This window comes from Hyperolius riggenbachi, chromosome 9, assembly GCF_040937935.1.
Source record: "Hyperolius riggenbachi isolate aHypRig1 chromosome 9, aHypRig1.pri, whole genome shotgun sequence".
Classification (NCBI taxonomy): Eukaryota; Metazoa; Chordata; class Amphibia; order Anura; family Hyperoliidae; genus Hyperolius; species Hyperolius riggenbachi.
The window spans coordinates 18,398,018-18,410,367 of record NC_090654.1 but is presented as its reverse complement, the minus strand read 5'-3'; the positions used below and the strand labels follow the sequence as shown (position 1 = coordinate 18,410,367).

The following is a 12,350-nucleotide window of genomic DNA, read 5'->3' as shown; positions in this document are numbered from 1 at the left end:
GCGGCGGATCCAGGCAGCGGAGGACGGCGGCGTGGGAGCGATCCGTGCGTATGGGGCTGGAGGAAGCCCCAGGTATGTATATCTCATCCTCTCTGGTTCCCTTTAAGAGGAAATCAGACACACAATATTTACAGTAAAATTGTACACGTCACAATCCCTCCTCCAACTTCATAAAAGATATTCAAGGATAAGTGAAATCACAAAACAGAATTCAGTTACTTGTCTGAGCAGTTGTGCTGATTAAAGCTTAAAGAGAAACTCCGACCAAGAATTGAACGTTATCCCAGTCAGTAGCTGATACCCCCTTTTACACGAGAAATCTATTTCTTTTCACAAACAGACCATCAGGGGGAGCTGTATGACTGATATTGTGGTGAAACCCCTCCCACAGGAAACTGAGGACCGTGGTACTCCTGGCAGTTTCCTGTCTGTGAACCTTGCTGCATTGTGGGAAATAGCTGTTTATAGCTGTTTCCAACTGCCAAAAAAACATGCAGCAGCTACATCACCTGCCAGCAGTAAAAATGGCACCATGTAATAAATGTCAGAATGTAAATCAGGGATTTAAAAGATTTTACAATGGGCAAACACTAACTAAATCATTTATACATAATTATTGTAAAAATGAAGCACTTTTTTTTATTACATTATTTTCACTGGAGTTCCTCTTTAAAGGGAAGGTTCAGGGTGGCTCTTAAAAAAATAAAAATGCCCATCCACTTACCTGGGGCTTCCTCCAGCCGTGGGCAGCCAGGACGTGCCCTCGGCGCCGCTCCGCAGGCTCCCGGTCCCCTCCAGTGGCCGACCCGACCTGGCCAGGCCGGGCTCTTCTGCGTTTCAAAATGCGCCTCATGGGGGCGCGCTGACGTCATCGGACGTCCTCCGGGCTGTACTGCGCAGGCACGTCCTGGCTGCCCACGGCTGGAGGAAGCCCCAGGTAAGTGGATGGGCATTTTTATTTTTTTAAGAGCCACCCTGAACCTTCCCTTTAAAGCTCAAATTGTGGCATTTATTACTTCTACAAACCCCTCATAACTCAGTGGTTCCAAAAACAAAACCGCTAATGGGGGGCATATAACTTTCAATGATCTGATGGCTGTCCCTTTAAGGTAACTCACCTGTGTAAAGGTCATCCACAGTTCCCACAATACTGGAAGTCTGGGGGAAAAAAAAAAAAAAAAAAACAGAAAAATTTACTGAATGAATAATGGGGAGTTAAATGATAAATCCGCTTCAGTGGAAGTCATGCGACCACTTCCTTGCTTTTGCCCTGGCAACCCCAGGGTTACCCGAAGTGAAGTGGTTAAAGGATACCAGAAGTGACATGTGACATGATGAGATAGACTTGTCTGTTACTTCCATTTGGTTTTTTTTTAAACTGTTGCCCTTAAAGGATACTTGAAGTGACATGTGACATGAGATAGACAGACATGTGAATGTACAGTGCCTAGCACACAAATAACTGTGTTGTGTTCCTTTTTTTCCTTTCTCTGCCTGAAAGAGTTAAATCTCAGGTATGTTAGCGGCTGACTCAGTCCTGACTCAGACAGGAAGTGACTACAGTGTGACACTCACTGATAAGAAATTCCAACTATAAAACACTTTCCCAGCAGAAAATGGCTTCTGAGAGCAAGAAAGAGATAAAAATGGGAATTTCTTATCAGTGAGGGTCACACTGTAGTCACTTCCTGTCTGAGTCAGGACCGAGCCACTTACATACCTGATATTTAACTCTTTCAGGCAGAGAAAGAAAAAAAGAAACACAGCATAGTTATTTGTGTGCTTGGCACTGTACATACCCATGTCTATCTCATCATGTCACATGTCACTTCAAGTATCCTTTAATGGCAACATTTAAAAATTAAAAAGAAATGGAAGTAACAGACAAGTAGAATTGGCCCAATGAGTATACGTTTACTCTACAGAGGCAATTAAAGGACCACTCATGAAAAAAAATTGTAAAAATTTAAAATACATGAAAACAAATAAAAAGTATGCTTCTCCCCGAGTAAAATGCGCTATAAATCACTTTTCTCCTATGTTGCTGTCACTTACAGTAGGTAGAATTCTGACAGAACTGACAGGTTTTGGACTAGCCCATTTCCTCATGGAGGATTCTCAGTGTTTTCTTAATTTTCACAAGCACTTCGTGAATGGCAGTTGCTCAGTCCAACTACAAGAATACTGTGCAAACAGGTGGGGGCAGCCAGCATCTTTGTATAGCTCCTCTCTAGGGAGTGCTTTTGTAAAGAATAAATGAAATACTGAGAATCCTCCATGGAGAGCTGGATGGAGGATTCTCAGATTTCAGATTTCTACCACTTATTGTAAGGGACAGCAACCTAGGAGAAAAGTAATGTATGGCTCATTTTACTCTGGAAGAAACATACTTATTTGTATGTGTTCACATGTACATTTTACATTTTTTTGGGACAGTGGTCCTTTAAGTTTGGAGGATGCTAGATTAAATATACATTTTATTTTCTAGATAAAAATAAATAGCAAACCTTCCTGATCTGCATGAATTGTCCAATGTGCACCTTTGGGTTGCTACCCTGTATCTTCATCAAATTATTGACTCTGGTTCTAACGTTCCCTCAGTCCCGTTTCTAGGGGCGGGCCAGGCGGGCGACCGCCCTGAGCGCTGTGGGGGGGGAAATGGGCACAGGGATGGAGGGGGGAGTCGCGGCCACACAACTCAGCCACGTGGAGGAGAGCCAGACTTCTCCCTCCCTCACTCTCCCCCTCTTTGCAGAGTTAGCGCAGCGGGAAGCCTCATATGTGCAACTCACCTCCCTGCCCGTTCCAATCGCTGCTCACTTGCCGCTGATCTCCGTCTGCATAGCCGCGTACACACTCTCTACTTCCTGTTTAGCAGGAAGTATCAGCAGCTATGCAGACAGAGGAGATCAGCGGCAAGTGAGCGGCGATTGAACTCTAGCAACACCACTAGTGCGCTACTGGAGGATGGCCTGATTAATTTCAGATGGTGATTATCATCTGGACTACTACTCTCTCCTTCACTTATGTGGCAGGATAGCTTACTGCTTAAAGGACATCCGAGGTGAAAATAAACTGATGAGAAAAACAATTGCATCTATCCTCCTCCGAAAAATGACTTTTTTTTTTTTTTTTTAGATATCCCACAGTTTTATTTTATATTTAAATCTAGTTTTTAGGTTTGTTTTTTTTACTGTTTCATTGTCTCTGTTCAATGACACCTTCATTGAAGTATGCCAGAGCTCAAATCTATGAATTATTGAACCTTTTTGTCTCTTTCCTGCTTTCAGAAGTCATTTAATGACAGGAAAGTGTTTTGCGGCTGTAAACAGTGAGGGTTATACTGTAGTCTGACCCAGACAGAAACTGTCACTTGCATACCTCATGTTTAACTCTTTCAGAGGAAAAAAAAAAAAAAAAGGAACACAGCCTAGTTATTTGTGTGCCTGGCACTGTACATACACATGTCTATCTCATCATGTCACATGTCACCTCGGGTATCCTTTAACCACCCTGGCGTTCTGATTAAATCGCCAGGGTGGCTGCGGGAGGGTTTTTTTTTCAAATAAAAAAAAAACTATTTCATGCAGCCAACTGAAAGTTGGCTGCATGAAAGCCCACTAGAGGGCGCTCCGGAGGCGTTCTTCCGATCGCCTCCGGCGCCCAGAATAAACAAGGAAGGCCGCAATGAGCGGCCTTCCTTGTTTTGCTTAGATCGTCGCCATAGCGACGAGCGGAGTGACGTCATCGACGTCAGCCGACGTCCTGACGTCAGCCGCCTCCGATCCAGCCCTTAGCGCTGGCCGGAACTTTTTGTTCCGGCTACGCTGGGCTCAGGCGGCTGAGGGGGACCCTCTTTCGCCGCTGCTCGCGGCGAATCGCCGCAGAGCGGCGGCGATCAGGCAGCACACGCGGCTGGCAAAGTGCCGGCTGCGTGTGCTGCTTTTTATTTCACGAAAATCGGCCCAGCAGGGCCTGAGCGGCAGCCTCTGGCGGTGTTGGACGAGCTGAGCTCGTCCAGACCGCTCAGCAGGTTAAGGGCTCTGTCTTTGATATGTGAGACCAGGGTTCAAATCCTGGCCAGGGTCAGCACTTATTCATTAAGAAGTTCTTGGGCAAGACTCCCCAACACTGCAGGGTGGCCTCTTGAGCGCATCCCAGTGGCTGCAGCTTGAGCCCTGAGTCTGATAGGAGAAAAGCGCTATACAAACGTTAGGATTATTATTATATTACGTCTAAGGCTCCATGCACACTGCATGCGATTCCGATTTTTAATCGTTACTGCATGCGTTTTTTCCTCCGTTTTTCTGTTGATTGTATTCAGGAAAAATCGGATTTGCAAATCGGAATCGGAAAACAGATTTGCAGTGTGCAGGAAGCGTTATGGTTGTTTATGTTGGATGATCCAACACTAGTAATGATCATGTCCAGGAGAACTCATGGAGAATCATGTGATTTATTTGATCAGCTGATAGATTTGCAAAGCTCTGATTTGCAGTGAACACATCCTGCTTTACCACATGATCCTGACCAGCAAATCAGAGACTTACATATCTATCACCTGACCAAACCGATCACATGCTCCTCCATATTTATCACCTGACCAAACTGATCACATGCTTCTCCATATTTATCACCTGACCAAACTGATCACATGCTTCTCCACAAGTTCTCCTAGACATGGCCATCACTATTCAAAACTCCTACACTTCCATTTGGATGTTGGAATGTTACATTGATTGCTAAGAACGTCACCTTTCTTGTTTTGTTTTTTTTGTCTATCTGTAATGTAATTGGCCGCATGTAAGTATTCTGAATGTAGCGATCGCTTGTTATCATGCGATACTGATCCCCCGGGACAGATTGGTCTATGTGGATAATAATCGCTGTCTATTAGCATCAGTGAAACACTTTTGTTTAACAATTCTTGGCCGATCCGTTATTCCTCACTTGTTTCGGCAAATGGCAGTCAAACGTGTACAAAGCAGAAGAGTGACTGTAAACGTACTATTACCTTATTTGCAGACTTGGATACTCCATTGCTCAGAAGACCAAAAGAATCCAGTTCTACCTGCAGAGAGGACAACACAAAGTTAAGAAGTTCTAGATCAGGGGTAGGGAATCTATGGCTCGGGAGCCAGATGTGGCTCTTTTGATGGCTGCATCTGGCTCACATACAAATCAGTTGGGGGTTGATTCACTAAGCTACACTGCTCAAGCAGCACAAGTAACATTTTCGAAGTAGGACACGTTACTGCTGCAGCATGCACTACTAACTTACTTGCGCTTCCCCCAAAACTAACAGCCGCTCCAATTGTCCCACTCTGTACCCTGTCAGGTCCAGTGACTTTGCAGGATGAGATCCCAACACTTTGATTGGCCCAATAGGCTGCCTGTCACTTGACAGGCAGCCTTATTGGGCCAAAGTGCGGGGATCTCATCCTACAAAGTAAATCAACGCCCCCCCCCCCCCCCCCCCAGCTAGCTAATTGTACAAGCTGTTAGTCGGTATTTCTCCTGTCTGGCTCTCCGGGAAATTTCTGATGTTGCTGTAACCTAAGAGAAGCTGAAGACTGTTATAAACTGTTCTTATATCACCTTGCTTCGACACCACCGTCTCACAGACTGTGAGATCACTTGACTCTCCACACCGCAAACAGGATATAGACTTTCTCAGGCTTCTTCAATGTTTACGTTATTTATTCAGGAAACAGGAATACAGATAGATACATTCATCCTATCCTAGCCATGCCAATCTTCATGTTGCGTTACAAGCTCGTGATTAGACTCCCTGCTGAAGTCTATCAGGTACCTTCTTCCTAACTACGTTACACTAAACTACCTATGTACAGCATACATTATATCAGATTACAGAAAGGAAGAACATGCTTAGAAGTCCCAGTCAGCCTTGCGAGCTAGTGTGAAAGTAAAGAGCAGAAGTGAGCTCTCGTAGCTCCCTCAGCCTTTAATACCGACTAGGAAAGAGTTAAGTATGACATCATCTTCGCCAACCCCTAGACCAGATTATTGGTGGACCCACTCGTGGTGTCATCATACACACCTACTTGATTAATAATCAATGAGGCATTTGACCCATATGCAGGAACGTGGATGTTTAGTAAATATGGCCAATGTTTTCTGTTCCTGTGGTGTAGTGTTGAGGTCAGAGTAGTCCGATGGCCTTCTTTTAGGAACATGTTCTCAGTATCTGCGGGTATCTTCTGCTACACGCAGACCCTGAGATGCCTCTGCCTGCATCACAAAACCTCTATTTATTTTAAAGGCATACACTGCGGACAAGCCTTTTACATAAAACTCAGGCCAAGTAACTGAGGCCTACTTAAATTATAACAAAGACGTGTCTGACACTTCCGCTGCACGAAGCATCAGCTGTATACACATCTCCATGGCAACAGGGACGTGAGCCCTACTGTCCCAGTTTGAAACATTGTACGGGTCTCACGGAAATACATTTTAAAATACGTGGTGTTTATGGCTCTCTCAGCCAAAAAGGTTCCTGACCCCTCTTCTAGGTGATATATATTTATTATTTCTATACGTCATAAGTAAAACTCCAAATGAAAAAGTTAGTCTTACTGCCCTCCCTTAGCTGCCATATCCCCTGTTCACACAGATTACAGTCCAAGCATAGACGACGATTTACCATCAAAAAACAAAAGGAGTGTGAACCCCACCACTGAACTGATCGGCTTCTGAGATTCTGAGATCAGTACGGCACAAAATCAATCTCTTTCTCAATTGGAAGCAGATCAGACCTAATGGAAATTGTGGGACAACCGGAAACTTCTAGTCGATCAGACGGGAAAATTGCATGGAGTGTACCAGGCATTAGAAGCCAAAACAAGATCCTGGGTGACATGTAGTGATTAGCACATATTTCGTATAATCATTTCGCAATTACGATGCAAAATTTCGACCAAAAAAAAAAACTATAATTAATTTTGCATGTAAACGTCACCAGGAAACTTAATTTCGCACCGAATTTAACAGTTAATAGCAAAACTATCATCAACGATGCTAGGTATGTTAAGAGGAATAGTGGTAACAAGTACAAAAAACACATTTTTCAAAAAGACCGTGTAGTTTTAGTGAAACTATTTTAAAAATGCAAAAGGAAACATTTTTTTAAACTAATTTTTCTAAGCTTAAAAACCATTTTTCAATTTTCTCAAAAACAAGGGATTTTTTGTAAAAATTTTATAAAATAAAACTAAAATATAAAATTTTAAAATACCTAGCAATTTTGCCGACAATAGCATGTATGGGTAGCTTTGCTATTAACCTCCCTGGCGGTAGGATTTCTGCGGCTGCGCGGCCGTTGGAGGTTTTTTCACCTTTTTTTTAATTTTTTTTTTAGCATGTAGCTAGCCTAGCGCTAGCGACATGCTTCCTCCCTCCCTGCGGCGTCCCCCCGTAGCCTCAGATCGCCGCCGGCGCCGCTTGCCCATAAGGAAATCCCGTTCTGAACGGGATTTTCTTGAGGGCTTTCCCTGTCGCCATGGCGACGAACGGAGGAACGTCATCGAGGTCGTGACGTCACAGAGTCCCGATCCACCCCATAGCGCAGCCTGCCGGCGATTGGCCAGGCTGCCAAGGAGTATACAGGGGGGGGGAGCTGTATCGGGGCGGGTAGCGGCGCATCGGCGATCGCAACAAACACGCAGCTAGCAAAGTGCTAGCCGCGTGTTTGAAAAAAAAATTATGCAAATCGGCCCAGCAGGGCCTGAGCAATCCTCCGCGACGTCCAGCACGGGGTTACCGCTAAGGAAGTTAAGAGCTGAAGACGGCACATAACGCGAAAAGTACACAAAATTGCAAATGCATTACAGAAAATCAATTAAATTTCCAAATCGTAATGATGTATGTCTGTAATTGCACAAATGTATGCGAAATTTTGCATAATTGTAATCATCAGATTATAATCACTAGTGATGTGGCAGTACATACCTGCGGCCTCTTGTACGCTCTGCGCTCCTTCATCCCAAGTTTGCGAACCAGTTCCTGCGCCAGCTCCGTGACGCTCTCATCCTGGGGAAGCAAGAAGAACAGTACAGTATAGTGATGTCACAGCCACACAGAGTGTCAGAGGTCCCCACTGGGCGCAGCGTACCTGCACAAGGGTCAGTATCCTGTTACTGATGCAGCTATAGGCTTCCTGGTGCTTCCCGAGCTTGTCCAGAGTTTTGGCTTTGCGATACAGCGCTTTTGTGTTCTCTTTGTCTAGTTTCAGAGCTTCCTCGCTGTCTTCCAAAGACTTCTCGTACAGACCCTGGTGGGACAGATCATGGTTAGTAAGGATCTGCCAAACGTTTGACAGTATGGATAGTGTGTGACAGAGTCCTTCCGACGGCTCCCGGAGGCAGCAAATTTGAACCGGGGACAGCGCTGGAATGTGGACATTGAGAGAGGACCAGGAAAACTCCGACATCCAGAGTCTCACTCTCCATAGCTGAATATCTGACTCCCTTTATTTATTTATTTTTAATTTGCAACAAAATTACTTTAAAGCGGATCCGAGATGAAAAACCAACTATAACAAGTAACATATATATATGCTTGCTACTGCCAAGGCTCTCTGAAAAACTGTGGGCGGGTCTTGTTTAGTTTATAGGGAATTTGAGTATTAAAACCAGAAAGTATTTGGCTTGAGGAATGCCCTATAAACAGTAGGAAAGGAACACAATTATGCAATGAGTAAAAGTTCATCTCAGATCCACTTTAAAAGACCACTACCACGAATCATTTCATTTTTAATCATCCCACAGTAGATACATCAATTATACAGAAGCCTTACTGTCTTTTTCTGTTGTGGCCCTTTAATTATACATATCTCAATGTAACCTGTTTCCGTCAGTCCCTGAACTAACGCTGACGGACATTTGTATCTATAACTCCATAGCAGGGGGAGGCTTGTTAGGTATTGTAGTAAAAAAAAAAAAAAAAAAAAAAAAAAACGATGGCTTTGCCCTGCTCTCCCTAACTGTCATACAGACTCACGCGCTGTCCGTCTACCTTATGTAGTGCTGTTACATCCAGAAGACCCCCGCACTCCTGGCATCCTGCAGGCATTACGGGAGGCAGCTGTCAACGTGGATTCTGCTGCGCATTGAGCCGCTCTCCGCCTTCCTTCAATTCACCGCTTCTCTGCTGTAGAGTACTGCTGTACTGCTACCGCGGCTGCACATTGAGCTGATCAGAGGCGAATGAATAGAGAGGAGGCGTGGCTCAGTCTGCTATGTCATCAGAGGCAGAGCTACGGTGATTAAAGGCAGAGCGGCGCAATGCACAGCAGTACTACAGAGAAGCGGGGAATTGAAGGAAGGGGGAGAGCGGCTCATTGCGCAGCAGAATCCGCGCTGACTACCCTAATGCCTGCAGGATGCCAGGGGTGCGGGGGTCCCCTGGATGTAACGGCACTACATAAAGGTAGAGGGACAGAGCACGAGTCTGTATGGCACAGTTTTGACAGTTAGGGAGAGCAGGGCAAAACCATCAGTTTGTTTTTTTGACTACAATACCTAACAAGGGACTGACGGAAACGGGTTACATTGAGATATTTATAATTAAAGGGCCACAACATAAAATAAAAAATGACAGTAAGTCTTCTGTATAATTGATGTGTCCACAGTGGGATGATTAAAAATGAAATGATTTGCAATAGTTATCCTTTAAAGGATACCCGAGGTGACATGTGACATGATGAGATAAACATGGGTATGTACAGTGCCTAGCACACAAATAACTATGCTGTGTTCCTTTTTTTCCTTTCTCTGCCTGAAAGAGTTAAATATCAGGTATGTAAGTGGCTGACTCAGTCCTGACTCAGACAGGAAGTGACTACAGTGTGACCCTCACTGATAAGAAATGACAACTATAAAACACTTTGCTAGCAGAAAATGGCGTCAGAGAAGGAAAGAGATAAAAAGGGTCAATGGGTTGTAGATTTTAGCTCTGGAATACTTCAATGAATACACCATTGAGAAAAAACAATGAAACGGTAAAAACTTAAACGTAGATTTAAAATATAAAATACAACTATGGGATATCTAAAAAAAAAAAAAAAATACTTTTCTTTACATCCCACCCTCCCAAAAATACCCAAATAAAATTTTTAATTAAAGAAAAAAAAATACAATAAAAAAAAAAAAAAAATTACCTAAGGGTCTAAACTTTTTAAATATCCATGTAAAGATGAATTTTTTTTTTTAATTATAAGCTTGTAAATAGTGATGGACTTTTATCTATATATATATATATATATATATATATATATATATATATATATATATATATATATATATATATATATATATATATATATATATATATATATATATATATATATATATATATATATATATATATATATATATATATATATATATATATATATATATATATATATATATATATATATATATATATATATATATATATATATATAAAATCGGATGTATGTATGTATGTATGTATGTATGTATGTATGTATGTATGTATGTATGTATGTATGTATGTATGTATGTATGTATGTATGTATGTGTGTATGTGCCGCTATCACGCGAAAACGGCTTGACCGATTTGAACGAAACTTGGTACACTGATCCCTTACTACCTGGGATGATATGTTCTGGGGGTCTCGCGTCCCTCCTGCACAACTGGGCGGAGCTACAAACAGCAAATCAGATTTCATCCATTCAAGTCAATGGAAAAAATGTAAAAGGCTGCCATTCTCACAGTAATCAAGCCAGAGTCCCCACACTTGGCACAGTTGGTCACTTGGTGACCGAGGTTACAAATCCAGGAAAAGTGGGCGGGGCATAAAACAGCCAAATTTCAGCCGTTCATTTTAAATGGGAAAATGTAAACTGCAGCCATTCTTACACTGTTAATCGCAGGGTTCTCAAACTTGCCACAGTTGGTCACTGGGTGAATGAGATTAAGATTTTGGAAAGTGGGTGGAGCCTACAACAGCCAATCAAAATTCACCTATTGCGTTTAAAGGGGAATATTTAAACTGCTGCCATTCTTACACTGTTTATGGCAGAGGCTTCAAACTTGCTACAGTCGGTCATTGGGTGACTGGGGTCCAAATTCACTAAAGGGGCGGGGCCACAAACAGCCAATCAGATTTCTTTGCTGGATAAACTGCTTCCATTCACACATTTTTGATGCCAGGAACCTGAAAGCTCACACACTTGGTCACTGGGTGACTGTGTGTCAATGTTACAAAAAGTGGGCGGAGCCAAAACAACTTTTACTGGGAAAATATAAACTGCAGCCATTCTTACACTGTTAATGGCAGGGTTCTCAAACTTTGCCCAGATGGTCACTGGGTGAATGTGATTAAGATTTTGGAAAGTGGGTGGAGCTTACAACAGCCAATCAAAATTCAACTTTTGATTTTCAAAGGGAATATTTAAACTGCAACCATTCTTATACTGTTAATAGCAGATGCCTCAAACCTGGTACAGCTGATCACTGGGTGACTGGGGTTCAAATTCAGAAAGGGGCAGAGCCACAAACAGCCAATCAGATATACAAAGTATTGATACCAAGGACCCCAAAGCTGATAAACTTGGTAATTGAGTGACTATATGTCAAGGTTACAAAAAGTGGGTGGTGCCAGAAACTTAATTTTTTACATGGCAGGATTCCCAAACTTGATACAATTGGCCACTGGGTGCCTGGGATTATTATTCAGAAATGTGGGTGGAGCCTACAACAGCCAATCAAAATTCACCTATTGATTTTCATGGGGAATATTTACATTGCTATCATTCTTACACTGTTAATGGCAGAGGCCTCAAACCTGATACAGTCAGTCATTGGGTGACTGGAGACCAAATTCACTAAAGGCGGTGGAGCCACAAACAGCCAATAAGATTTGTTAGATTGATTTCAGCCATTCTGTTATTGGCAGGGTTCTCAAACTTGACACAGTTGGCCACTGGGTAACTAGGATTAATATTCAGGAAAGTGGGTGGAGTGTACAGCAGTCAATCAAAATTCATCTTTTGATTTTCAAGGGGAATATTTACATTGCTGCAATTCTTGCACTGTTAATGGCACAGATTATTATACAGAAAAGTGGGTGGAGCCTAAAAAAAGCCAATCAAAATTCACCTGTTGATATTCAAAGGGAAGATTAAAATTGCTGCCATTTTTGCACTGTTAATGGCACAAGCCTCAAACCTGATACAGTTGGTCATTGGGTCACTGGGGTTAAAATTCAGAAAAGGGGATAGACTAGAGCCACAGCCAATCAGATGTGTTTCATTTCACTGGGAAAATACAGATTATTGATGCCAAGGACCCAAAGCTCACAAACT

The 12,350-nt window shown here is 42.7% G+C and overlaps 1 protein-coding gene across 4 annotated transcripts in view; it reads right to left on the bottom strand.

Moving 5' to 3' along the window:
• Positions 1–12,350, bottom strand: part of ZC3H7B (zinc finger CCCH-type containing 7B) — a 123,485-nt gene that overhangs the window by 87,649 nt on the left and 23,486 nt on the right. For all 4 annotated transcript variants that reach the window (XM_068252049.1, XM_068252046.1, XM_068252048.1 and 1 more), the window contains exons 5-8: positions 8,132–8,290; positions 7,969–8,049; positions 5,015–5,071; positions 1,119–1,158 (exon numbers count right to left, since the gene is read on the bottom strand). In XM_068252049.1, coding sequence (XP_068108150.1) covers positions 1,119–1,158; positions 5,015–5,071; positions 7,969–8,049; positions 8,132–8,290 — 337 coding nt within the window. The remainder of the gene's footprint in view (positions 1–1,118; positions 1,159–5,014; positions 5,072–7,968; positions 8,050–8,131; positions 8,291–12,350) is intronic.